General features: G+C 47.9%; 1 protein-coding gene across 1 annotated transcript in view; it reads right to left on the bottom strand.

Moving 5' to 3' along the window:
* Positions 1-19,319: 19,319 nt before the first annotated feature.
* The window catches only part of TDRD10 (tudor domain containing 10), an 852,263-nt gene continuing 844,683 nt past the window's right edge, over positions 19,320-26,899 (bottom strand). Inside the window, exons 12-14 of the mRNA XM_078670270.1 lie at positions 22,654-22,808; positions 22,330-22,400; positions 19,320-20,679 (exon numbers count right to left, since the gene is read on the bottom strand). Of these exons, the coding sequence (XP_078526396.1) occupies positions 20,641-20,679; positions 22,330-22,400; positions 22,654-22,808 (265 nt within the window). The 3' untranslated portion in view covers positions 19,320-20,640. The remainder of the gene's footprint in view (positions 20,680-22,329; positions 22,401-22,653; positions 22,809-26,899) is intronic.

Consider the following 26,899-nt stretch of genomic DNA (forward strand, 5'->3'; position numbering starts at 1 on the left):
ATGGATCAAGCCCTGATCTTTGGACTGGGTAAGAGTGGTCTGCTTAATTCAGACACTATGTTCATCACCACCCCCTTTTCTGAATCATTTTGTCCACCATAAGCGTGGAAGGGTATACTCAGATGTGAGTCCCTTGCTCATTGCACCATCAGGATTCAAGCAAGCCGGGCCGACGACGGCTGAAATGCCAGAAACCGGTCCCCGGAAGCTTGTTTCCTTCCCAGTATAAGAATTGGCTTGGTAGTTTGGTTTGCCCTGTTCCCATCATGCACTGGGACAGGAACAGACTAATTTGCATATAGCCAGGTTCTGAGCTGGGATGGTGCAGTGAGCTAAAAAACGGTGATGGATCAAGCCCTGATCTTTGGACTGGGTAAGAGTGGTCTGCTTAATTCAGACACTATGTTCATCACCACCCCCTTTTCTGAATCATTTTGTCCACCATAAGCGTGGAAGGGTATACTCAGATGTGAGTCCCTTGCTCATTGCACCATCAGGATTCAAGCAAGCCGGGCCGACGACGGCTGAAATGCCAGAAACCGGTCCCCGGAAGCTTGTTTCCTTCCCAGTATAAGAATTGGCTTGGTAGTTTGGTTTGCCCTGTTCCCATCATGCACTGGGACAGGAACAGACTAATTTGCATATAGCCAGGTTCTGAGCTGGGATGGTGCAGTGAGCTAAAAAACGGTGATGGATCAAGCCCTGATCTTTGGACTGGGTAAGAGTGGTCTGCTTAATTCAGACACTCTGTTCATCACCACCCCCTTTTCTGAATCATTTTGTCCACCATAAGCGTGGAATGGTATACTCAGATGTGAGTCCCTTGCTCATTGCACCATCAGGATTCAAGCAAGCGGGCCAGACGACGGCTGAAATGCCAGAAACCGGTCCCCGGAAGCTTGTTTCCTTCCCAGTATAAGAATTGGCTTGGTAGTTTGGTTTGCCCTGTTCCCATCATGCACTGGGACAGGAACAGACTAATTTGCATATAGCCAGGTTCTGAGCTGGGATGGTGCAGTGAGCTAAAAAACGGTGATGGATCAAGCCCTGATCTTTGGACTGGGTAAGAGTGGTCTGCTTAATTCAGACACTCTGTTCATCACCACCCCCTTTTCTGAATCATTTTGTCCACCATAAGCGTGGAAGGGTATACTCAGATGTGAGTCCCTTGCTCATTGCACCATCAGGATTCAAGCAAGCCGGGCCGACGACGGCTGAAATGCCAGAAACCGGTCCCCGGAAGCTTGTTTCCTTCCCAGTATAAGAATTGGCTTGGTAGTTTGGTTTGCCCTGTTCCCATCATGCACTGGGACAGGAACAGACTAATTTGCATATAGCCAGGTTCTGAGCTGGGATGGTGCAGTGAGCTAAAAAACGGTGATGGATCAAGCCCTGATCTTTGGACAGGGTAAGAGTGGTCTGCTTAATTCAGACACTCTGTTCATCACCACCCCCTTTTCATAATCATTTTGTCCACCATAAGAGTGGAAGGGTATACTCAGATGTGAGTCCCTTGCTCATTGCACCATCAGGATTCAAGCAAGCCGGGCCGACGACGGCTGAAATGCCAGAAACCGGTCCCCGGAAGCTTGTTTCCTTCCCAGTATAAGAATTGGCTTGGTAGTTTGGTTTGCCCTGTTCCCATCATGCACTGGGACAGGAACAGACTAATTTGCATATAGCCAGGTTCTGAGCTGGGATGGTGCAGTGAGCTAAAAAACAGTGATGGATCAAGCCCTGATCTTTGGACTGGGTAAGAGTGGTCTGCTTAATTCAGACACTCTGTTCATCACCACCCCCTTTTCTGAATCATTTTGTCCACCATAAGCGTGGAAGGGTATACTCAGATGTGAGTCCCTTTCTCATTGCACCATCAGGATTCAAGCAAGCCGGGCCGACGACGGCTGAAATGCCAGAAACCGGTCCCCGGAAGCTTGTTTCCTTCCCAGTATAAGAATTGGCTTGGTAGTTTGGTTTGCCCTGTTCCCATCATGCACTGGGACAGGAACAGACTAATTTGCATATAGCCAGGTTCTGAGCTGGGATGGTGCAGTGAGCTAAAAAACGGTGATGGATCAAGCCCTGATCTTTGGACTGGGTAAGAGTGGTCTGCTTAATTCAGACACTCTGTTCCTCACCACCCCCTTTTCTGAATCATTTTGTCCACCATAAGCGTGGAAGGGTATACTCAGATGTGAGTCCCTTGCTCATTGCACCATCAGGATTCAAGCAAGCCGGGCCGACGACGGCTGAAATGCCAGAAACCGGTCCCCGGAAGCTTGTTTCCTTCCCAGTATAAGAATTGGCTTGGTAGTTTGGTTTGCCCTGTTCCCATCATGCACTGGGACAGGAACAGACTAATTTGCATATAGCCAGGTTCTGAGCTGGGATGGTGCAGTGAGCTAAAAAACGGTGATGGATCAAGCCCTGATCTTTGGACTGGGTAAGAGTGGTCTGCTTAATTCAGACACTCTGTTCATCACCACCCCCTTTTCTCAATCATTTTGTCCACCATAAGCGTGGAAGGGTATACTCAGATGTGAGTCCCTTGCTCATTGCACCATCAGGATTCAAGCAAGCCGGGCCGACGACGGCTGAAATGCCAGAAACCGGTCCCCGGAAGCTTGTTTCCTTCCCAGTGTAAGAATTGGCTTGGTAGTTTGGTTTGCCCTGTTCCCATCATGCACTGGGACAGGAACAGACTAATTTGCATATAGCCAGGTTCTGAGCTGGGATGGTGCAGTGAGCTAAAAAACGGCGATGGATCAAGCCCTGATCTTTGGACTGGGTAAGAGTGGTCTGCTTAATTCAGACACTATGTTCATCACCACCCCCTTTTCTGAATCATTTTGTCCACCATAAGCGTGGAAGGGTATACTCAGATGTGAGTCCCTTGCTCATTGCACCATCAGGATTCAAGCAAGCCGGGCCGACGACGGCTGAAATGCCAGAAACCGGTCCCCGGAAGCTTGTTTCCTTCCCAGTATAAGAATTGGCTTGGTAGTTTGGTTTGCCCTGTTCCCATCATGCACTGGGACAGGAACAGACTAATTTGCATATAGCCAGGTTCTGAGCTGGGATGGTGCAGTGAGCTAAAAAACGGTGATGGATCAAGCCCTGATCTTTGGACTGGGTAAGAGTGGTCTGCTTAATTCAGACACTATGTTCATCACCACCCCCTTTTCTGAATCATTTTGTCCACCATAAGCGTGGAAGGGTATACTCAGATGTGAGTCCCTTGCTCATTGCACCATCAGGATTCAAGCAAGCCGGGCCGACGACGGCTGAAATGCCAGAAACCGGTCCCCGGAAGCTTGTTTCCTTCCCAGTATAAGAATTGGCTTGGTAGTTTGGTTTGCCCTGTTCCCATCATGCACTGGGACAGGAACAGACTAATTTGCATATAGCCAGGTTCTGAGCTGGGATGGTGCAGTGAGCTAAAAAACGGTGATGGATCAAGCCCTGATCTTTGGACTGGGTAAGAGTGGTCTGCTTAATTCAGACACTCTGTTCATCACCACCCCCTTTTCTGAATCATTTTGTCCACCATAAGCGTGGAATGGTATACTCAGATGTGAGTCCCTTGCTCATTGCACCATCAGGATTCAAGCAAGCGGGCCAGACGACGGCTGAAATGCCAGAAACCGGTCCCCGGAAGCTTGTTTCCTTCCCAGTATAAGAATTGGCTTGGTAGTTTGGTTTGCCCTGTTCCCATCATGCACTGGGACAGGAACAGACTAATTTGCATATAGCCAGGTTCTGAGCTGGGATGGTGCAGTGAGCTAAAAAACGGTGATGGATCAAGCCCTGATCTTTGGACTGGGTAAGAGTGGTCTGCTTAATTCAGACACTCTGTTCATCACCACCCCCTTTTCTGAATCATTTTGTCCACCATAAGCGTGGAAGGGTATACTCAGATGTGAGTCCCTTGCTCATTGCACCATCAGGAGTCAAGCAAGCCGGGCCGACGACGGCTGAAATGCCAGAAACCGGTCCCCGGAAGCTTGTTTCTTTCCCAGTATAAGAATTGGCTTGGTAGTTTGGTTTGCCCTGTTCCCATCATGCACTGGGACAGGAACAGACTAATTTGCATATAGCCAGGTTCTGAGCTGGGATGGTGCAGTGAGCTAAAAAACGGTGATGGATCAAGCCCTGATCTTTGGACTGGGTAAGAGTGGTCTGCTTAATTCAGACACTCTGTTCATCACCACCCCCTTTTCTGAATCATTTTGTCCACCATAAGCGTGGAAGGGTATACTCAGATGTGAGTCCCTTGCTCATTGCACCATCAGGATTCAAGCAAGCCGGGCCGACGACGGCTGAAATGCCAGAAACCGGTCCCCGGAAGCTTGTTTCCTTCCCAGTATAAGAATTGGCTTGGTAGTTTGGTTTGCCCTGTTCCCATCATGCACTGGGACAGGAACAGACTAATTTGCATATAGCCAGGTTCTGAGCTGGGATGGTGCAGTGAGCTAAAAAACGGTGATGGATCAAGCCCCGATCTTTGAACAGGGTAAGAGTGGTCTGCTTAATTCAGACACTCTGTTCATCACCACCCCCTTTTCATAATCATTTTGTCCACCATAAGCGTGGAAGGGTATACTCAGATGTGAGTCCCTTGCTCATTGCACCATCAGGATTCAAGCAAGCCGGGCCGACGACGGCTGAAATGCCAGAAACCGGTCCCCGGAAGCTTGTTTCCTTCCCAGTATAAGAATTGGCTTGGTAGTTTGGTTTGCCCTGTTCCCATCATGCACTGGGACAGGAACAGACTAATTTGCATATAGCCAGGTTCTGAGCTGGGATGGTGCAGTGAGCTAAAAAACGGTGATGGATCAAGCCCTGATCTTTGGACTGGGTAAGAGTGGTCTGCTTAATTCAGACACTCTGTTCATCACCACCCCCTTTTCTGAATCATTTTGTCCACCATAAGCGTGGAAGGGTATACTCAGATGTGAGTCCCTTTCTCATTGCACCATCAGGATTCAAGCAAGCCGGGCCGACGACGGCTGAAATGCCAGAAACCGGTCCCCGGAAGCTTGTTTCCTTCCCAGTATAAGAATTGGCTTGGTAGTTTGGTTTGCCCTGTTCCCATCATGCACTGGGACAGGAACAGACTAATTTGCATATAGCCAGGTTCTGAGCTGGGATGGTGCAGTGAGCTAAAAAACGGTGATGGATCAAGCCCTGATCTTTGGACTGGGTAAGAGTGGTCTGCTTAATTCAGACACTCTGTTCCTCACCACCCCCTTTTCTGAATCATTTTGTCCACCATAAGCGTGGAAGGGTATACTCAGATGTGAGTCCCTTGCTCATTGCACCATCAGGATTCAAGCAAGCCGGGCCGACGACGGCTGAAATGCCAGAAACCGGTCCCCGGAAGCTTGTTTCCTTCCCAGTATAAGAATTGGCTTGGTAGTTTGGTTTGCCCTGTTCCCATCATGCACTGGGACAGGAACAGACTAATTTGCATATAGCCAGGTTCTGAGCTGGGATGGTGCAGTGAGCTAAAAAACGGTGATGGATCAAGCCCTGATCTTTGGACTGGGTAAGAGTGGTCTGCTTAATTCAGACACTCTGTTCATCACCACCCCCTTTTCTGAATCATTTTGTCCACCATAAGCGTGGAAGGGTATACTCAGATGTGAGTCCCTTGCTCATTGCACCATCAGGATTCAAGCAAGCTGGGCCGACGACGGCTGAAATGCCAGAAACCGGTCCCCGGAAGCTTGTTTCCTTCCCAGTATAAGAATTGGCTTGGAAGTTTGGTTTGCCCTGTTCCCATCATGCACTGGGACAGGAACAGACTAATTTGCATATAGCCAGGTTCTGAGCTGGGATGGTGCAGTGAGCTAAAAAACGGTGATGGATCAAGCCCTGATCTTTGGACTGGGTAAGAGTGGTCTGCTTAATTCAGACACTCTGTTCATCACCACCCCCTTTTCTGAATCATTTTGTCCACCATAAGCGTGGAAGGGTATACTCAGATGTGAGTCCCTTGCTCATTGCACCATCAGGATTCAAGCAAGCCGGGCCGACGACGGCTGAAATGCCAGAAACCGGTCCCCGGAAGCTTGTTTCCTTCCCAGTATAAGAATTGGCTTGGTAGTTTGGTTTGCCCTGTTCCCATCATGCACTGGGACAGGAACAGACTAATTTGCATATAGCCAGGTTCTGAGCTGGGATGGTGCAGTGAGCTAAAAACGGTGATGGATCAAGCCCTGATCTTTGGACTGGGTAAGAGTGGTCTGCTTAATTCAGACACTCTGTTCATCACCACCCCCTTTTCTGAATCATTTTGTCCACCATAAGCGTGGAAGGGTATACTCAGATGTGAGTCCCTTGCTCATTGCACCATCAGGATTCAAGCAAGCCGGGCCGACGACGGCTGAAATGCCAGAAACCGGTCCCCGGAAGCTTGTTTCCTTCCCAGTATAAGAATTGGCTTGGTAGTTTGGTTTGCCCTGTTCCCATCATGCACTGGGACAGGAACAGACTAATTTGCATATAGCCAGGTTCTGAGCTGGGATGGTGCAGTGAGCTAAAAAACGGCGATGGATCAAGCCCTGATCTTTGGACTGGGTAAGAGTGGTCTGCTTAATTCAGACACTATGTTCATCACCACCCCCTTTTCTGAATCATTTTGTCCACCATAAGCGTGGAAGGGTATACTCAGATGTGAGTCCCTTGCTCATTGCACCATCAGGATTCAAGCAAGCCGGGCCGACGACGGCTGAAATGCCAGAAACCGGTCCCCGGAAGCTTGTTTCCTTCCCAGTATAAGAATTGGCTTGGTAGTTTGGTTTGCCCTGTTCCCATCATGCACTGGGACAGGAACAGACTAATTTGCATATAGCCAGGTTCTGAGCTGGGATGGTGCAGTGAGCTAAAAAACGGTGATGGATCAAGCCCTGATCTTTGGACTGGGTAAGAGTGGTCTGCTTAATTCAGACACTCTGTTCATCACCACCCCCTTTTCTGAATCATTTTGTCCACCATAAGCGTGGAAGGGTATACTCAGATGTGAGTCCCTTGCTCATTGCACCATCAGGATTCAAGCAAGCCGGGCCGACGACGGCTGAAATGCCAGAAACCGGTCCCCGGAAGCTTGTTTCCTTCCCAGTATAAGAATTGGCTTGGTAGTTTGGTTTGCCCTGTTCCCATCATGCACTGGGACAGGAACAGACTAATTTGCATATAGCCAGGTTCTGAGCTGGGATGGTGCAGTGAGCTAAAAAACGGTGATGGATCAAGCCCTGATCTTTGGACTGGGTAAGAGTGGTCTGCTTAATTCAGACACTCTGTTCATCACCACCCCCTTTTCTGAATCACGACTACAGTCCGAAGGGCAGGACCTTGTATTGATAATGTTTGTGGCCGACCACAAACCGTAGGTACTTCCGATTACGTTTTGCAATGGAGATGTGGAAGTACGCATCTTGGAGGTCCACCGAACACATCCAATCGCCTGCTTGCAGATGTGGACATATTTGGTGAAGGGCCAACATGTAAAAATTCTCCCTGATTATGACCTTGTTCAGAAGTCGAAGGTCCAGGATTGGTCGAAACTTGTCTTCCTGATCTTTTTTGGGGACAAGAAAATATCTGGAGTAAACTCCTTTTCCTCTTTGAGAGGGTGGAACCTCCTCTATTGCTTGCTTTAGGAGAAGAGCTCTCGCCTCTTTTCGAAGCAGCTTTAATGGATGAGGACGAGACTTCTTTGGTGGAATGTTCTTTGGCAGTGCACGGAAACGTAGCGCATATCCATTGCGTAGTATATTTAGCACCCAGCGTTCTCCTATGATGCAGGCCCACTCGGCTAGATGTTGAGAAGCACTTCCTCCCACTGGAGTGGGCAACGGCGGTGGAGGAAGCCACTGTTCAGGACTTTCCACCTCTTGCTGTGGTAGAGGACTGCTGCTGGTGACCACCTCTACCTCTGTTGGACTTTCCTCCTCGAAACTAGGTTTTCCCCTGGTTCTTGTTCTGGGACCACTGAGGGGTTTGAACCCTCTGTTGAGGCCCCTTGCGCTGGTTGGATTTGTAGCGGCGCTTAAATTCCTTCTTCTTCTCCAACCCAACCGCCTTGACAGTGTCCAACTCGGTTTTCATCCTAGTCATCTCTTCGTCAGCGTGCGTGCCAAAGAGAGAGGAACCAGAGAATGGAAGGTTTAAGATGCGCTGCTGAGCATCGGGTTTAAGGTCTGTCAAGCGTAACCAAGACGACCTTCTGGTGCATATTCCATGTGCCTACGAATGCGCCGAAAGCACTGCGCCGTCCGCCGCCGTGCTAATCATCTGGTTCGCCACCAGACAGCCCTCTGTCAGTGTCTCTTCAAAGTCTTTCAGGTCTTCTTTTGGCCGTTTAGATTTGAAGCGCTCCATGGAATCCCATAAGGCTATCATATCTGCCTAAAATTGCGGCCGCACTGGAGACCTTCAGTGTAGAAGCGGCAGAGTTGCAGACCTTGCGACCCCACGATTCCTGGGATCTGCTGTCCTTATCTGGAGGAACGGAGTGACCGCATGTGTCTTACGTGCAGCTGCTACGATAACCGAGTCTGCAGGGGGATCAGACTTAACAAAGACCGGGTCAGAGGTAGCTGGCTTGTATTTCTTCTGGATGCGAGCTGGCACCGCCTTAATGGTTGCTAGAAACAGGAATATATCCATGACAGGTTCCACAATCCCTGGAACCAATGGAAGCAATGTACGAGACGCAGACTTCTGGTGAAGCGTCTCAAAAATCACTGTTGTGGTGACCTGGGGAAAAGACATCACAATGTTGAGTTTCTGAGCTCCCCTCTGCAGGACATCATGGTACGTATTAATGTCATCAATCGGTGAGACCCTAGAGATAGGGCTATCCGAAAGCGTGGGGAAATAATCCCTCTTTGAAGAGTGGTCAGAGGAGGCAGAAGAAGTAGACGGTGTTCTCCTACTGCTGCGATGAGCACTGTGCCTCCTATCCTGTGATCTGCTTGGGCGGTCCTCCCTTCTGGGGGAACGGGACCTAGCAGGCCTCCTCACAGGTGATCTCTCAGCTTGGACTCTGTGCCTGGGAGGGCTGCGTCTATCCGTTTCTTCAACCAGTCTTTGAAGAGGATACCTGTCCATAGGACTGGCATACTCCTGCATCCGCTCGTAGCCCCTGAATCCCGCCAGTGATGTAATGGCAGATTCCAAGTCGGGGACAACCGCACCTCAGCAGAAGGCGGCTCCATCCGTCGCAAATTAGACTTGCAGACAGGGTTTCTAGCCTCTGGAGAGGCTGACTTTGAAGAAGCTCGCCTGGACGAACGCGAGGATGAGTGGCGGGATGCTGACTCCGTCACTAGAATCACCGATCCTTCTCTGGATCTCTCTGAAGCGGGCCTTGACGTCGGTCGGAAGTCCCTCGACATCGATTCTTGCTTCCTCGATTCCTGTCGTTTCGACGTCGGGTGCCCTGACGTCGAGAGCCTAGACGGCGAGCGATGCCGGTGAGAGGCTGATGAAGATCGGTGATCTCTCGACGTCGAACGGCGATGTGCAGCCGACGACGGAGCGCTTCTTTGTCTCGATGCCGAACGTCGCTGGGACGACGTCGGAGCAGCCAATCTCCACGTCGAGGGTCGACGCGATGACGGCGGAGGGGTATTGGGCACCCTCGAAGCCGAACGCCGACGACGATCTCATCCTCGACGCCTTGTTGTCGACGGCGGAGGACTCTGGGCTCTCGATGTCGATCGCTGTAACTGTGACGACGGAGGTGAGCTTGCCCTCGACGCCGAACGTCGTGTCGACGACGGTGGAAGGTCTCTGCTCCTCGACGCCGATCGTCGCCGGGATGACGACGTCGGAGGGCTCTTCTTCCTCGACGCCGATCGTCGCCGGGTTGACGACGGCGGAAGGGTCTCAGTCCTCGACGTCGATAAGTTGACGACGGCGAGGGTCTTGAATTCTCGACGTCGTACCTGAATCTCTTCTTCTCGACGGCGAGCCCGCTGTCGAAGGTCGTTTCTTAAATAAATGACCCACCAGTAGTTCTTTTCTCAGCGCCGAGCCCGACGCTGAAGCTGAAGGGTGTGAAGTCTTGTCCTTAGAAGGTGTTCTAGACCTCTTGGAGCCCTTCTTTACCGGAGACCTTCCTCTGGATGACCTGTGTGCTAGGCCATAGATGCGAATTCTCTCCCTGTCCTTCAGAGTTCTTCCTGACAGGGTTTTGCAGTGAGGACAGGTCCTTGGATCATGTTCTTCAGGTAGACAAAGTATACAGACATCATGGTTGTCTGTCCTGGCCTTCTTGTTACCACAAGAAGGACAGGCCTCAAAAAGTGAAGGCCTTGTAAAGTAGAAAATGCCCAAAAAACTGTCAATAAAAGACAGATTCTTACTTGACAAGATGTAAAACGTCCAAGTAAAACAAAAAAGTTGTGAAAAATGAAGTGAATTTCTGACAGAAATCAGAAATGAGTGGAACTGTGTTACCAGGATCCTTCCTGAAGGAGCCGGAAAGAACAACTGACCTAACTGTCACCCCTGAGGCATGATGGGAAGCGGGGGGTCAGGAGTGCCTTAAAGGCACAGTGTCAGTTTATTGCTATGCAGCTACAGGTTAGCTTTTGAGTCTTTTTAGACTGTGTATTTGCAATGCAGCCTGGGAGCCTTCTATGCTGTCAGTGTTTTATGAGAATTTCTACTGCTTTCTGAGCATTAAAAGTTTCTAAATAAACTCTGTTGTTGTTTCTCATGCTTCTAATGCATGTTATTCATGTATAGTGGAAATTCTTTACATCATGATTCAGCTCTAGTGTTTATTAGGCTGCAATTGCTTATATATATATATATATATATATATGTGGGGCACATATAATATGGTGTTTCGGGGGTCCCGCGCATGGACGGGAATATTCTAATGCTTATGACTATTGATGAGGATCCCCTGGAAGAGAAGTTACATTTATTTTATTTAGGAAATTTGTAGAGCGCACAAATACCCTTAGGTGTCTCGGTGCTGCGGACTAGGCACAGGAGAGGCAGGACAGAATGGCTAGTGGTTAAAAAGCCAGGTCTTTAGTTGTTTCCTGAAGGTAAGCAGAGTGGCACTGGTCTTAATGTAAAGGGGGAGCGTATTCCATAATTTGGAGGTGGCAACCGAGAAGGTTCTGTCACCCCAGGAGGATTTTTTAGTTTGGGGACAATCCGTAGGTTTTCTGCTGATGAACGTAAGGTTCTGATGGTGTTATAGGTGCAGGGTTTTTTTTAAAGAAACTCCGGGCCGATGCCATGGACAGCCTTGTAGGCTATGCACAACGCCTTGTACTTGGCTTTGTTCCTGATGGGTAGCCAGTGGAGCTGTCAAACCACCTTAGATATGGGTTTAAATTTGGGGGTGGCCGTCAGAAGTCTGGCGGCTGCTATCTGCACTAGTTGCAATTTGTTTAGGACTCTTTCCTGGGCGTTGATGAATAGGCCGTTACAGTAATCGAACTTGGACATAACAAGGGTGCTGATGAGGGTCCTGCCAGCGCTGGTAGGGAGGAAAGGTAGAAGTTTTTTTTATCATCCTGATGACAAAGAAGGATGCTGAGACAACTGCATTTGCATGGTGCATGAATGACACCTTGTTGTCAAACAAGACACCCAGGTTTCTCACCTTTGGAACAGGGGACGGAGGCGGTCCTAACTTAGCTGGCCACCAGGACGGGGACCAGGTAGGAGTGAGGTGCCCAAAGATTATCACATCCGTCTTGTCTGAATTTAATTTGAGACAGTTGTTTGCCATCTAGGCACTGATGGCTAGCATTCCCTCTTGAAAATTTGCCGCAACTGCCCCTCCATCGTTGTGAACCGCAATTACCAGTTGCGTGTCGTCGGCGTCAGATGTAAGACCCATTTGGTAGGTTTTAATGACCCTCGCCAACTTACACACATAGATGTTAAACAAGGTCTGACTCAGCGATGAACCTCGAGGCACGCCACAAGGGAGGGAAAATGATGGAGAATTAAAGTCTTCGAATATCACTGATTGAGAGGGGTTGGAAAGGCAGGATGCTAGAAGGGCCTTGGCTTTGTGTGTGATGCCGATGGCTGCGACACGGTCGATCAGGATTGCACGGTCAACCGTGCGAAAAGCCGATGAAAGGTCCAGCAGCACGAGGATCGCAGCCCCTCCCCCGTCGAGTATCATCCTGATTTCATCGGTAGCTTTGATGAAAGCGTTTCGGTGCAGTGTCCTTTTCTAAAACCGAATTGGGTGTCTTTAAGTAGTTTATTATCATCAATAAAGTGTGCTAGCTGTGTGTTCATGATGCTTTCCGCGATTTTTGCTGGAAATGGCAGACAAGCAATTGGTCTATAGCTTTTTGTATCGGTGGGGTCAAGATTGTTCTTTTTTAGTAGGGGCTTGATGACTGCTTTTTTCCAGATGGAGGGGTACGTGCCTGTCCTGAACATTGAGTTGCAGCTGTTTGCTAAATTGAGGCCGATAATGTCAGGGACCAATTTGAGAGTGGATGGGGGCAAGGATCATTGGGGGCTCCGGATGTAACCGTGGAAATTAAGTGAGAGATGTGTTCAGGGGAGACTTTACTGAATTGCTCTAGTGTGGGTGTAGATTGATCTGCAGTTGGAAAGGATTTGGGGGGTGCAGGGTTTTTTTGACCTCGCTGGGAGCGTCTGTGGGGGTGTTAGTCATAGTTTGAGCTGCAAAATTGCATCACTCTGTCCATCATCCTGTTGTGTTTGCTATAGCAAGCACAGGTCCTACGTCTGGGCATACCCTTCCCACTTAGGGTGACTACAGAAACACAGAAAGATGATGGACGGAATGCTGAACATTGTCAAACACCTACCCCCTCACATATCTGGGTTAAACGCATCAATTTTTAACATCATGCCATCCAATTTGGACCCAGCCATATGCAAATCAGTCTTGATCCTGCTCCCCAAGGGAACAGTCCTGCCCGAACTGCCAGGCCACGTCCTCCCTGGAACCGAGAACAAGCATCCTGGGACCAGTCTTGGGGTATCACCCCCTCATCAGCAAGGCCAGCTTGAATCCAGTGGCATAGTTAGCACGGGACACACAACTTTTTCATACCCTTCCCACTTAGGATAACTACAGCAACACAAAAAGCTGATAGACGGAATGCTGAACATTGTCAAACCTTCACCCCATGTCACTTCAGTGGTGGCAGTCATCTTGGGACTCAGTCTGAGTCCACAGAAAACCATAAGAAAAATACAAGGGGGCAGGGTAGGAATAGTGTGACTCCATAGGCTTGGTAGGTTTTTGCCCCCAGAGCGGGCCAGGTACGGGGGGAATATTTATAATTATATTATGGGGAGTGGGTGCAGGTGGTCCCCCTCTCAGGACTGCTATCTGCCCGGTGTCCCCATCCACCGACTGCACATCGAAAGGGGGAGGGACAGCATAGCTCTCTTTCCTGGGCTGATTTCAGTCCCTGGACGCCATACCCTGGGGTCTCGCCTAATGTTTATGTAGAAGGGAGGCACGCAACCCCCATTTCAGGCTGATTTAGGCTCCTGCGACCAGATCCTCTGGGGCCTGGCTGTGTTTAAAAAGGGGGCGGGGTGTGACTTCCCGTGAAGGAAGATGGCCTTCCTTTAGAGCGGCTCTGGGGGTCACTCTCCCTAGACCCCAATAAATCCGGTATACCATCTGCCTCAGGGCCGAGTGGTACAACAAGAGAACTGCATGGTGCCCCGCTGCCAAAGACACCCTGGGGGGCCAAAATGGACTTGAACTTGAAGGGGGATCCGGTGAGACCTGCGCAGGCCTAAGAGCTTCGGCCTCGAGTGGCAGAGTTTGAGGCTGTGCCGCAGTCGGTGGAGGGTGGGGCCTGCCCTGTTTGGGACACAGTAGGCTCTCGCACGGAGGGGAGTGGCCCCTCCACCGATTGCACCAGCTACGGCTGAGAGCAGCAATACTACCACATACCGGGACGGATTGAGGACTGGTAATTTGAGGCCCACTGAGGAGCGGAACGGAGGAACGAGGTTGCGCTCCCCAGCGCTATTCACTGCGAATCCCAAGCGGAGTGTGGGCTTGGAGCATGAGCAGTCTGCGATGTGGAGTTTCCCGGACCCTGATAGATGCAAGTACATCCCTAGGGTCTCCTGAACGGTGGGGACAGCCTGCCCTTCCCTCGCCCTGTGTGGGGCTTCTGCGCACCTTGATACATTGTGGCTGTGGGGAGAGGCTCCGTGAGACGACTGGATGAAACAGCCTGCAGCATGGAATGATGGCGTTCCGGCGCCTCCTATATGTCCTCCAAAACACCCCATGTAAGATTCCATTAGATTTCTTCTGTAAGATTGACACTGAAATAAGACCGCTTTTATGGGATGGGGTGGCTCTAGCATAGCCCTCCACAAGCTACAGAGGAGAGTGTTTGAGGAGGGACTGGCAATTCCTGATATTCGGAACAAGTATTGGGCCACACAGTTTGTTACACTTAACGATTGGGAGTTTGCAGGGAGAGAGGAGCCTGCCTACAGGGTTGATCACTAGTCCCTGGGCCGGAGGGGGTACCCTGAAGCACTATACCGTAAAAGGACAGAAAGCAGCTTACCACCACATACACAAACAACAGGACCACTGGAAGGAGGTGACTAAATTCCTGGGCTGGGAGGGCAGACTAACTGAACAAACTCCCTTGTGGGACAGCAACCTCCTACGAGAGGTGGGTGGACTGCAGGGTTTCCACCCATACAAGCTACTAGGCATTGGCCACTTAGGAGATGTCTGGAGAGGGCAAGCAATAGTGGAGTTCGTAGACCTACAGATGGAATACCATACCTGCAATTAAAACATGCACAAAAGACCCACATCCTGACCGGTCTACAGTTAACTGAATACGCACTGCTCAAGGACAGGGTGCTGTTAGACCCGAGCCTGGAAAAGACTACTTCCCTTATATACAAAAAGATAATGAACAACACTTCTGACCCTCTGGGGGCCCTCCGGGAGGCCTGGAAGACAGATAGGTATCCTGGAGGATGACTGGGCAGAGGCAATACAGAGTCCCTGGTAGGTGGCCACAAGAGCAGGGTTCTGGCTCATACAACTCAGAATATTACAAAGATCATACACCACCAGGACGATGCTCAACCAAATGGGTCGTAGCGATACTGACAGTTGTATAAAGGGCTGTGGTGAGGTGGGTACCTTTTTTCACACACTGTGGGCATGCCCCCAACTTCAGCAGTACTGGAGTGAGAGTGCGCGGGTAATGTCCGAAGAGATGGGTCAGGAGGTCATACTGGATGCTTGATAGCACATAATATGCATGACGGGGGACATCCCATGGCCAAAATACAATAGGATATGTCTAATTTTGAACGATATCTTGGTTGAAAGGAATTTCAAGGGGATGGGGGGTGGCGCAACCTCCAAGGGACACAGAATGGGAGGCAGACATTGATTGATGCTGGGCAGCTGAAAAGGTGGTGTACCAAAGCCGTGGGTGCCCGAGGAAGGGGGCAAGGTTTGGGGTAGGTGGGTGGAATATAAAGGGATTTGAAGCATCACAATAGAGAGCGGAGTCGTGGGAAGAGAGGACACTATTAACTTCCGAACTGCAATGATATGTCATTGGGCTCAGGATCCCCAATACTGTACTGTCCTTGAAAGACTGTTTTAACTATCCACGATGAACCTGACAAACATACCAAGCATGACCGGATGATTCTGTGTACCTACGATGTGTAGCTGAGCATTTGTTTACTGGAGCCATTAATGACACCAAGGTTCAATCCCCCCAGGCCTATCCTAGCTATGTTGCCGGCTGTCCACCCCGGAACATAGCAGTTTTCCTGTCCACTCGTGTGTGCACGGAAACCTGTGTTCGCTTTCACTTAGCGGGAGCGTTGTAATTACAAAGCTCCTGCCAAGAGAGAGCAAACATTAAATCTGCTCCCAGCTGGCGGGAGCGGACTTCAGAACTGTTTCTGAACCAGATCTGAATATTGCTCCCGCCCTCAGGGAGCAGCATTTTAGCTGCTCCCTGTGGGTGGGAGCAATGGATGTGGGTAGCCAGCTGAGGTCTTGGGCTCCCCCCACGGTCCCCAACGAGGAGATGGTGGGTGTCCTTAGTGGGCACCATGGCACCCACTGTTTGTTGACCGGTCTGATGGGGCCAAAAACGTTTCCAGGGTGGGGGGGGGGGGGGGGGGTGGGTGGAGGGGGTGTGACTTCCTGTGAAGAAAGGTGACCTTCCCTTAGAGCGGCTCCGGCGGATCATTCTCCCTAGACCACCACAAATCCGGTATACCATCTGCCACAGGGCCGAGTGGTACAACAATCGAACTGCATGGTGCCCCGCTGCCAAAGACACCCTAGGGGGTCGAAATGGACCTGAACTTGAAAGGGGGTCAGGTGGGATCTGCGCAGGCCTAAAAGCCTCGGCCGGCAGAGTTTGAGGCTGTGCCGCGGTTGGTGGAGGGTGGGGCCTGCCCTGCTTGGAACACAGGAGGCTCCGGAGAGTCTCGCAGGGAAGAGAGTAGCCCCTCCCCCGATTGCACCAGCTATGGCAGAGAGCAGCAATACTAGCACATACCGGGACGGGTGGAGGAGGCCCACTGAGGAGCGGGACGAAGGAAGGAGGTTGCGCTCCCCAGCGCTATTCACTGCGAGGCCCAAGCGGAGTGTGGACTTAGAGCATGAGCAAACTGCGAGGTGGAGTTTCCTGAACCCCGGTAGATGCAAGTACATCCCTAGGGGTCTCCTGCATGGTGGGGACAGCCTGCCCTTCCATCGCCCTGTGTGGGGCTTCTGCGCACCTTGAGGCATCGTGGCAGCAAGGAGAGGCTCCGTGAGACTGACTGGATAATTCTGTGTACCTATGATGTGTAGCTGAGCATTTGTTTACTGGAGCCATTGACACCGAGGATCAATCCCCCGGGCCTATCCTAGCTATGTTTCAGGCTGTCCACTCCGGAACATAGCAGTATTCCTGCCCACTCGCGTGGGCAGGGGTGTTCGCTTTCACTTAGCGGGAGCATTGTAATTACAACGCTCCTGCCACGAGAGAGCAAACATGAAATCTGCTCCCAGCTGGCGGTTGCTTTAAATATGCTCCCCCCAGCTGGGAGTGGACTTCAGATCTGTTTCTGAATCAGATCTGAATATTGATCCCGCCTACAGGGAGCAGCATTTTCAGCTTCTCCCTGTGGGCGGGAGCAATGGATGTGGGGAACCGGCTAGTACAGCGGAGGTCTTGGGCTCCCCCCACGGTCCCCAACAAGGAGATTGTGGGTGTCCTGGGGGCGGCACACATTACCCCCAAAAAATACATCGACCCTGTGGAATGGGGTCCCTGGGTCAAATTCAGTCCAGGGAGAGGGGACACATGCCCCTCTCCCCCAGAAAATACATCAGACCCTGGGGGATGGGGGCCCGGGGCTAAAGTCCGCCCAGGTAGGTGGGCTGAATGACCGTTCTCTCCCGGGTTAACTGCCTTGGCGGGGGGAGGGGTTGGTTGCAGGGCCAGGACGTAGGCTAGGCCCTGCAACCATTCCCCCCACTATGCACAGCCTTTAGTGGTTGGCTGCTTGCAGGGGTGGTGGGGTGTTGGACGCAAGATCTGGGCATAGGCCAGGCCCTGCGGCCACCCAACCCCACTAAGTGCGGCTGAAGGCTATGTGCAGCGGCAGTTGGACTAACGTATGGTATAATAATACTTTATTTTTTTAAATCCAAAAACAATAACACAAGAGCTTAAAACAGGTTTTTTTGGGTTTGTGGCACACTTTTTGTTGCCACAAACCCATCTGTACGAACATTGCCCTAGATGTTGTTGATCTACAAGGCATCAGGGTATATGTGTATAAGGTTTGCTCTGGGTCATGGCGATTTATAACAAAGATTACTGTCTGATTTAAGCTCTCGTGTTATTTTTGAATTATTTTTAACTGTGATTAATTGCTTTGAATATTGTAATGTAATGCAATTTTCTCTATATGACTTTTGGATATAAATATTTTTATCTGTGTATTTTTTTTTTTAAGTAATGGTTTTAATAAATTACAATTATCACTTCACTAACTACAAGTTTTTGTGCCAATACGTTGTAACCACCAGTTTCAGTGGTGACCTTTGTGACTGGGTGTTGTTTGCATGTAGTCTGGTTAGTATGAGACCTATGTAAATAAGGTGTGAATATAAAATAATCCCAGAGGACGTCTTTTTGAAATGTAAGTATTATAAGTGCCTGTGGACATTGGAGACTATGGAGAGTTCGGTGAAGGAGGAGACCCAATTGGTGTTTTATCTAGTGGTAGTTTTGGTGTCCATAGAATAATCAATAAAGGGGATTCTTGACGTGGGGACATGGATATGCTCCCTCGAATCATCATTTGTCTAGGTGGAATAGCCAAAGGAGGCAACGGAGACTGAATAGGACCGTAAGAAGGAATTGTCATTCTAGTCATCTTCGCGGAAAGAGGAGACATTAAAAAGAGAGAAAAACAATCACCCTGGAGGAGATCCCAACTTTGGAGTCAAGGCAACATGTCTCGGAGTTGATCAGACTGAAGAAGTATATATCAACATCAATTTGGAGTGTCTCACCAATCATCAATGTGAATTTGAGTGTTTGGATGTCAGTGTTCACATCAATGCAGATGACAAGTGTACTGGTGATGATAGGTTGAACATCAATGGACTTGAACTCAAAGGGCTTGTTTTGACAGTCTCAGCATTAATGTCTCCATGGTAGACAAACATTGTTGGTGCTGAGACTGTCTCACCATTTACCAATGTCAAGAGTGTTTGAAATGATGACATTGAATTATGCTGCCTTATCTCTCTTTATCTTGCTTCTCTGGAGCCCTTCTTGGGAGGATGTAGAGGTTCAGTTGAGAGAGCCCCCTCTTTGGATTGCTGTTGTCTTTATTTTTCCTGTTTTGCATTGAGGTCTTCCTACTGCACACTCAAGCAAATGTTCTCTCTGTCCTTTAACACTTGTGGCAAAATTCACAGCTGTGTGGAGGGAGAGGGTGGTAAACAGACCACACAGTGTGGCTCTGTGGAATCATTTACCCTACCACAGGAAATGCACTTCTGAAATAGTGAAGTCATTTGGAAAGGAAAAAATGCTCTTCAAAACAAACCAGAGATAAGTCTTGGAAGGGACAGTAAAAATGTTGAATGAATGGAAAGAAAATGAAGAAATATCAGGAATAAACTTTGGGAAAGTAGGAGAAAACCTCTTGCCTGAGTGTTATAAAAGCCAGCCAAAAAGAAATGAGGCTGTCAGGCAAACTGCCAGTACAAGGCACGCTGGGAACAGAAAGCTGCTGACTTCTTAAAGTAATAGCATAGTTTTAATTGGCATGCACTTTGTAGACAATCTTTATTTTTATGTGTTCTTCTATAATGGAAAAGTTCAATCCTATATAATTTTAAGGGATACATTTTTCAGTTAGATACTGCGATTGAAATTATTTTTAAAAGAAAGTATTGAGGTGACTTTTTAGTAATTGGATGTTTTCAAAATATCCGTCTCCATTTACATAATTTGATATGTATACACCTATGCATACATTTACAAAATGAGATGACAGATGTTTTCTGGGGTCCCTGCATGCTGGCAGAAAATATTCTATGTTTAGGACTATCAGTGAGGATACTACAACGCAGAATATAAATATATTTGCTGTCATCACTTTCTAGTCTTTAAAATGATGCGTCCCTTTGAACGCTTGCATATTTTACCAAATAAAAGTGAAACAATAGTATTTAATAAAACGATATTACTTAAAATGTATAACTTAACACTAACCAACATTTCCGGAATCTGGACTCCAACTTGTTGCTTAAATTAATATTAGGTAAATGTGAAAACAACTTAATTTCTTTTTTTGTTTAACATACATTTTTGAAAAGTTGAACATCTGAAATCTGATTGTTTTCATTACAAACAAAAAAACCTTGCAACTGAAATTTTCTGCAATTAGATATATCGGTGGAAAAACACAATATTCCATCTTTGAGAACACAAGAAACAACTACAATAGAAACAATAGAGATCACTGAAACTAGTAATTGTTTCTCATCTGGCACACTTTTCACAGATCATGGGGAACAAAACAAATCGGGAAATTGCTATAGTTTGAAGAAATTTCTGAGGATTATGTGATTATCAAACAATTTCAGGAATTAATGTAATTTGTTGCTTTCCAGGATTAGTGGTATGCATCACATTTCGGAAAGCAGAACTTCAATCTGGCGGGAATTTCTGCATTCCCACTGTGAAATGTGCTTTTCACATGTAACTTATTTATTCATGTCAAAGGGAAAATGTACCTCAGATGAGAAAACCTCCCTCCTGTTAAACTAACAACCATTATCACCTCAAGTCACAAAGCAGAACATCTGCAGAATATGCACACACTTTTTTCTTCTCCAACACAAATGTCCATTGTCAATGAAACACATCTGGGCTCAGGCTCACCCAGGTAAAAGGAATGGATACGCCCAAGCGTGAGATCGTCTTGACACGAAGCTGACTCAAGTGCTGCTGCTGATGCTATGCAGACAAAAACTGGTTTTCAGTTTGTACATTCTGCAGGACTTTTCCATCCAAGGCTGGTTGAGAGTTTGTAGAACGATGGCTTCAGATTTTCAACATACTACTCTTCAACATTCTTCATAAATGTAAGAATGTGAGACTTTAAGAAAAGTACACAAAAATTGAAGAAAAAGTAAGATGTTACAGTCTACTTATATATACACAAATGTTTTGCATCAGCACACAAACATTGCGACATTGAGGCTGCAAGCATGACATACTTCACCACCATTGATTCCTACTGGCTAAAACAGGATCAGCCTCTTCCAATCAACTTTCAAAGCACCAACTGGCATCTCAAAAGGGATCTGTAAAATATACAGTAACTGACCCTCGTTAAGAGCTATAAGTAATCCACCCCACGCAAAGACACACAATTGTCATAACAAACTATTGGATAGCCCCACAAGACCAGCACAACAGATCTCCTTATGGCTTCTAGTAACTACTCAAATGGCTCCCAGCAGATCCACACATGGCTGCCATCAGACCCTCACATGCCTGATAAAAAAAACATTTTGCTCCCAAAAGAACTCTTCCTAGCTCACAATAGACTATCACAGATCACCAAATATATGTTGAGAGGCACAAAAACCCTTGTGCAGCTATCAGTAAATCCATGCAAGATTGCCAGCAGAACTGGACATGAGCTCAATGTTCAGACCTCATCAGGCAATCCCCCAATCTTTAGACTGCGAAAACAAAACCCTGAACATTCCTCCCATGACCGTTACAGTTTGCAAAATATGTTTATACAGGTCACAAAAGTTCCTCATATGGTTTTAAATAGGTCTACAGATAGCAGGGACACAAGCACAGTCCGCAAAAAACACTTATCTAATCTCCAAGTGACTGTCCGAATGCCAAACCTAAAATCTCCTAACCTGTACTGACCATATCAGACACAGTTTGAAAAGTTTCTTCAGGCAGTTCCTGACAGATACCGAAATACCTCCACACCGGTCTCAATAAACCAATACATGGGCGGAATAGTCCAGGACATGGGTCTCAAAGAGACCTATATAACCCACCCAAGGTCAGTCTATTGTATGCAAAACACAATAACACCACCACAGGTCAACCCACATAGCACCCTATAGTATCTAACATAGTGTTTGCTTCAAATGCTTCGATTGGAACCAGATCTACTTGGACTACAGATTCACCCAGGCTTCGCCTCCAAAGAAACTTCCCATACCCACAAAATACCCCATCCACTGCAAATTAAATCAAAATACCCTCCTCATACAGTCCATCCAGACCCTTGCAGTTTCAAGAAAACCCCAGACAGTCTCAGCAGATATCAAAAGATATTTACAGAGTTCCAAACAGATCGCCATATAGCCCCAATAGACCTTTGCACGGTTCTCCCTACACACAACCACCTTGGCTCCACAAAGACACCCACATAGTTCCAACAAATCAGGTAGTTCCCAATGTACTCCCACACTTCCTAAAAGGCCTCACAAAAGTTACCAGCTGATCTACAAGTACTTGAAACATACATGGACAAATTATCCACAATATACTTGCCTAACCCTAAATAAATCTCTGTAAAACCTACAAGATCCTTATACAGCCCCAAATCCCCTTTCAAAGCCTCTGAAGACCTCCATCTAAACCAAGCAGATTCTCACAGCCTCCTTTCCTTCTCACTTTCTCGTCCTTAACAAGCGCCTGGATGCCTGTGCCTTGAGCACTAGGTGTTTATAATGCGGCCCATGATGGAACAGACTGTTTGGGGTAATACCTCACTAGGAGAACGGCCATTTATCTTTCCTTTCAAAATGCTGCCAACAACGTTCTCTGAATGGAAGACACCTGCAATAGAAGCAAAAAAAGAAAATAGCTTACTGGTAACACCAGTCCTCTATCAAAGGAATTTATATTTAATTCATAAACACTGATTAGTCCCACCCATGCACAGAGATCCTGGAACAGCTTTGAAATGGAGAAAAAATAACTTTCCATGTAAAGCAAAACATATAGACCAATGTCTATAACAGGTATAATTTGGTTTACATTTTCTATTTTCATAAATTGAATTTAAAACAAAGAAATATTAGCTGAATACCATCTTGTAGCATAAAGGGCTGCGTCAAGGGTGGTATTGCCCAGAATGTCTTGTTTTCAAGTGCTCGTAATGACGAAGCCAGGACTGTGGCAGAGCGACCAAAATCCACAAAAAACACCACTGCCAACTCTTCAATAATTTCCATCACCCAGCACCTGCAAGAACAATATTTCAGAGTCTTACTGCACCTATGCTACTTCTTACAATAGACAGGACAAGTATTTGCTCAGTCATTTTTAGTATCTAATCTTTACCATGGATGTTATGAGATGAGTGCTTAAAAAAAATGACTAGCACCTTAACTTTCTTAGACGATGCATATTGTGTGTCTAGCATGTGCATGAGTGGCCTGTACTCACACTGTACATATGCATAATCTGCCACATACTTTTGCCACCAGGGACTGAAACCTTCACCTTCCCTTCCCAAGTTTTAAAGAAATTAACTAGTAACTCCAGTTGTCCAGTTTTGGTATCTTTCATAAACATACATGCTTGAATCATTCCCGAGCGTCAGGCTGGGAATCCCCTGTAAATTTAAACAGTCAACAATGTGGAAATGACCATAGGCCCAAACATACTGTTTAGCAGCACACCCACCTTATTTTAAAACAACCCAAACTTTGAACGCGCTGGAGGTAACTTGAAGCGCCGGAAAGGGCTCACGCTGATTTTTTTTTAAAAAAAAGCACAAGGGTAAAATCGCCGCTGTTTTAAAAAGGCACTCACTGTATTTTTACTGTTAGTCCATACTCCCCGGTCCACTACCAATTGTTTGGTTTGTGTGGAGGGAGGCGGGACAAAGACCCGAGCTACAGCAAGTGATTCCCAACTTCCTGGCCGGGCGACGAATCAGCTGCCTGCAGCTGTTAGCCCATCCACTATATCATCCCTAGCACTCCCAGAGGCGAGTGGACGCGCTGGAGGTAACTTGGAGCGCCGGAAAGGGCTCATGCTGAATTTTTTTTAAAAAGCACAAGGGTAAAATCGCCGCTGTTTTAAAAAGGCACTCACTGTATTTTTACTGTTAGTCCATACTCCCTAGTCCACCACCAATTGTTTGGTTTGTGTGGAGGGAGGCGGGACAAAGACCCGAGCTACAGGAAGTGATTCACAACTTCCTGGCCGGGCGACGAATCAGCTGCCTGCAGCTGTTAGCCCACCCACTATATCATCCCCTGCACTCCCAGAGGCCAGTGGACGCGCTGGAGGTAACGTGGAGCGCCGGAAAGGGTTCACGCAGATTTTTTTTTAAAAAAAGCACAAGGGTAAAACCGCCGCTGTTTTAAAAAGGCACTCACTGTATTTTTACGGTTAGTCCATACTCCCCCGTCCACCACCACTTGTTTGGTTTGTGTGGAGGGAGGCGGGACAAAGACCCGAGCTACAGGAAGTGATTCACAACTTCCTGGCTGGGCGACCAATCAGCTGCCTGCAGCTGTTAGCCCACCCACTATATCATCCCATGCACTCCCAGACGCGCAGCGGACGCGCCTAAGGCAAGCCCGTCTGCGCCCGTACGCGCCTGCCCGTCGCCAGGAGCCAAGACCCCATGTCATTTTAAACCTAATAATCCTGATAGCTCCTCTCGAGCCTTACCTATGCTCACCTATACTAGAGAATTCCTGTTAAAGCTTAGACCGGCCCCCCAATCATGTCCCTTCGGAGGATGGCCCGAAGGACCTTTTTCTTGCTATAAGTGTAAGTACCAGCCCAGCCCCCTGCAGAACAAAAAAACTACAGCTAATTCTATTGCTACCAGATCACCTTCTACCGCCGAGACACGGCCCTACACGAACCCCCCTGCCGAGCCACCTCACCATACTACATGGATAGGCCTCTTAGCAAACGTTAGATCTCTCCCCCGACATGCCACCGCCATCTGGGATCTCTTAGAGGATACTAACCCAGATCTGGTATTTCTCACGGAAACCTGGATTAAACCCTCTGTGGTTCTTGCGATAGCTCTAGCTCTCCCACCCAGCTTTCACATTCAAAGACTTGATAGGCTAGAACGAGCGAGCGGAGGTATAGCCATAATTCATAAAGAACATATACCAGTTACCATACTTGACCAGTTCTGTTCGAAATTATTTGAATGTCTTATTTTTAAAATTGAACTACAACCCCAACAGAGTTGGAAAGGAGCACTGGTTTATAGGCCCCCTGGACCAATAAACGACTTTAATGCTAGTCTTTTAGAATTTATCGCCCCCCCCATATTGCTGCTACCCGAAATTTCCTACTTCTAGGAGATTTTAATATTCATAGTGAGGACTTAAACAACTTAGACGCTAAAACTTGTCTAGAGGACTGGGCTTCCCAGGGGCTTCTCAAGCTCAACAGCGATCCCACTCATCTCGCAGGACACACCCTTGATTTAATTCTTTCCAACTCTCAATTCATTGAATATAGAGATACTTTACCACTCACTTGGTTGGATCACTCTGTAGTTAATTTCCATCTGACAAGCCCCCCATCTCACCTTCTCCCATACCCCTCACAGATAGGTGGTACAGACCCTGGCATAAAATCAAAGCTTATCCCCTTGCCTCTTCTTTTTCGACATGGGACATTGACACCCGCAATTTCAATGTCGAACAACAACTAAGCCATTTTAACAACACTATCTCCAGTTTACTGGATGAAGCAGCACCTTTAAAACCGGCCACTCACCCCCCAAAAGCTCTACTGCTACTACAGAATGGTACTCCCCGGCCCTACGTATTGAAAAGAGTGAATGTAAAAAACTGGAGCGCACCTGGCGACTCACACACTTATAACAAGACAAACTAAATACAAATGCGCCTTAGCAGCTTACCACAATAACATTAAAACAGCGCGCAAAATGCACATTACTCATCAATTGGAGAAGGCTGGATCCAATACCAGGGAGCTATTTAAAATAATAAAAGCCTACTCTAGCCCATCAGCATGTGACACTGTGGAATCCCCCTCACAGTCCATATGCAATGATGTCGCGGAGCATCTGATCCTCAAAATTGATACCATCTACCAGAAAATCATTGCTGCTAACACTTCTTCCCTTCCCCCCACGGTCTGCCCTCCTGACACTTATACCACATCTGCCCAACTCCACACCTTTCCCCAGCTTCATATGAAGGAAGGTATATCCCTTATAGAAGCAATGAAATCTGGCTCACCCTTGGACACCATCCCGGAAAGGATTTCTGCTAAATTTGCGGAACAACTAGCTCTCCCGATCTGCTCTATTCTGAATTGCTCCCTTAGTGAGGACCGCCTTCCATCGGCTTGGAAAGATGCGCAAATCAAACCCATACGTAAAGACCCCAAGGTCCCAACCACCAAAATCACTAATTATCGACCCATATCTCTTCTACCCTTACAGTCTAAACTCATTGAAAAACACACTAATAGACACTTGTCTAATTATTTGGAAACTCACTAACTACTGGATATTTCTCAATCTGGGTTTCGGGCTAAACATAGTACCGAGCCCGCCCTTATTGAGGTTACTGACAATATACGCATGGCTGCTGACAACGGTCAGCGGCGCTTTTGGTGCTGCGTGACCTGTCAGCAGCATTTGACACCATTTCACATCACATCCTTCTGGAAAGGCTCCAAGACATAGGCATTCAGGGGCCAGCACTGAGGTGGATCACCAACTTTCTTACAGACAGAACTCAAACAGTTACCATGGGATCGTTTACATCTGCCACTACCAAAGTGAGCAAGGGGGTCCCACAGGGATCCTGCCTAAGCCCTACCCTTTTCAATATATATGTCACCCCCCTGGCCAGACTCATGAGATCCTTGGGGTTTACTCCAATCTCATACGCAGATGACACCCAGCTCCTTCTAATATTTGATAAAAATACACCCAACATTGATCTGTTGTTTTCCGAAGGCATGAAATCTATCGCTGCCTGGATGCGTAACAACTTTTTGCAACTCAACGGGGGCAAACCAGAGGTCATGCTGTTTGGAGGAGCTACCACTCTCTGGTCACCTACTTGGTGGCCAGAAGAGCTGGGAACAGCCCCCACTCCCAAAGAAGTGGTTAAGAACCTAGGTGTCAGAATTGATCACAAACTCACACATAACACACATGCCAACACCACCGCAGGTTCCTGCTACTATGTTCTTGGCCTCCTGCGTAGGATTTTTCTACTCTTACTCTCCTCTACAAAAAAACCACTCATGCAGGCCCTAATATTGAGTAGGCTTGACTATTGTAATGACCTCCTGTTTTCAGCCAACGA

Source organism: Lissotriton helveticus, chromosome 12 (genome assembly GCF_964261635.1).
Source record: "Lissotriton helveticus chromosome 12, aLisHel1.1, whole genome shotgun sequence".
Lineage (NCBI taxonomy): Eukaryota > Metazoa > Chordata > Amphibia > Caudata > Salamandridae > Lissotriton > Lissotriton helveticus.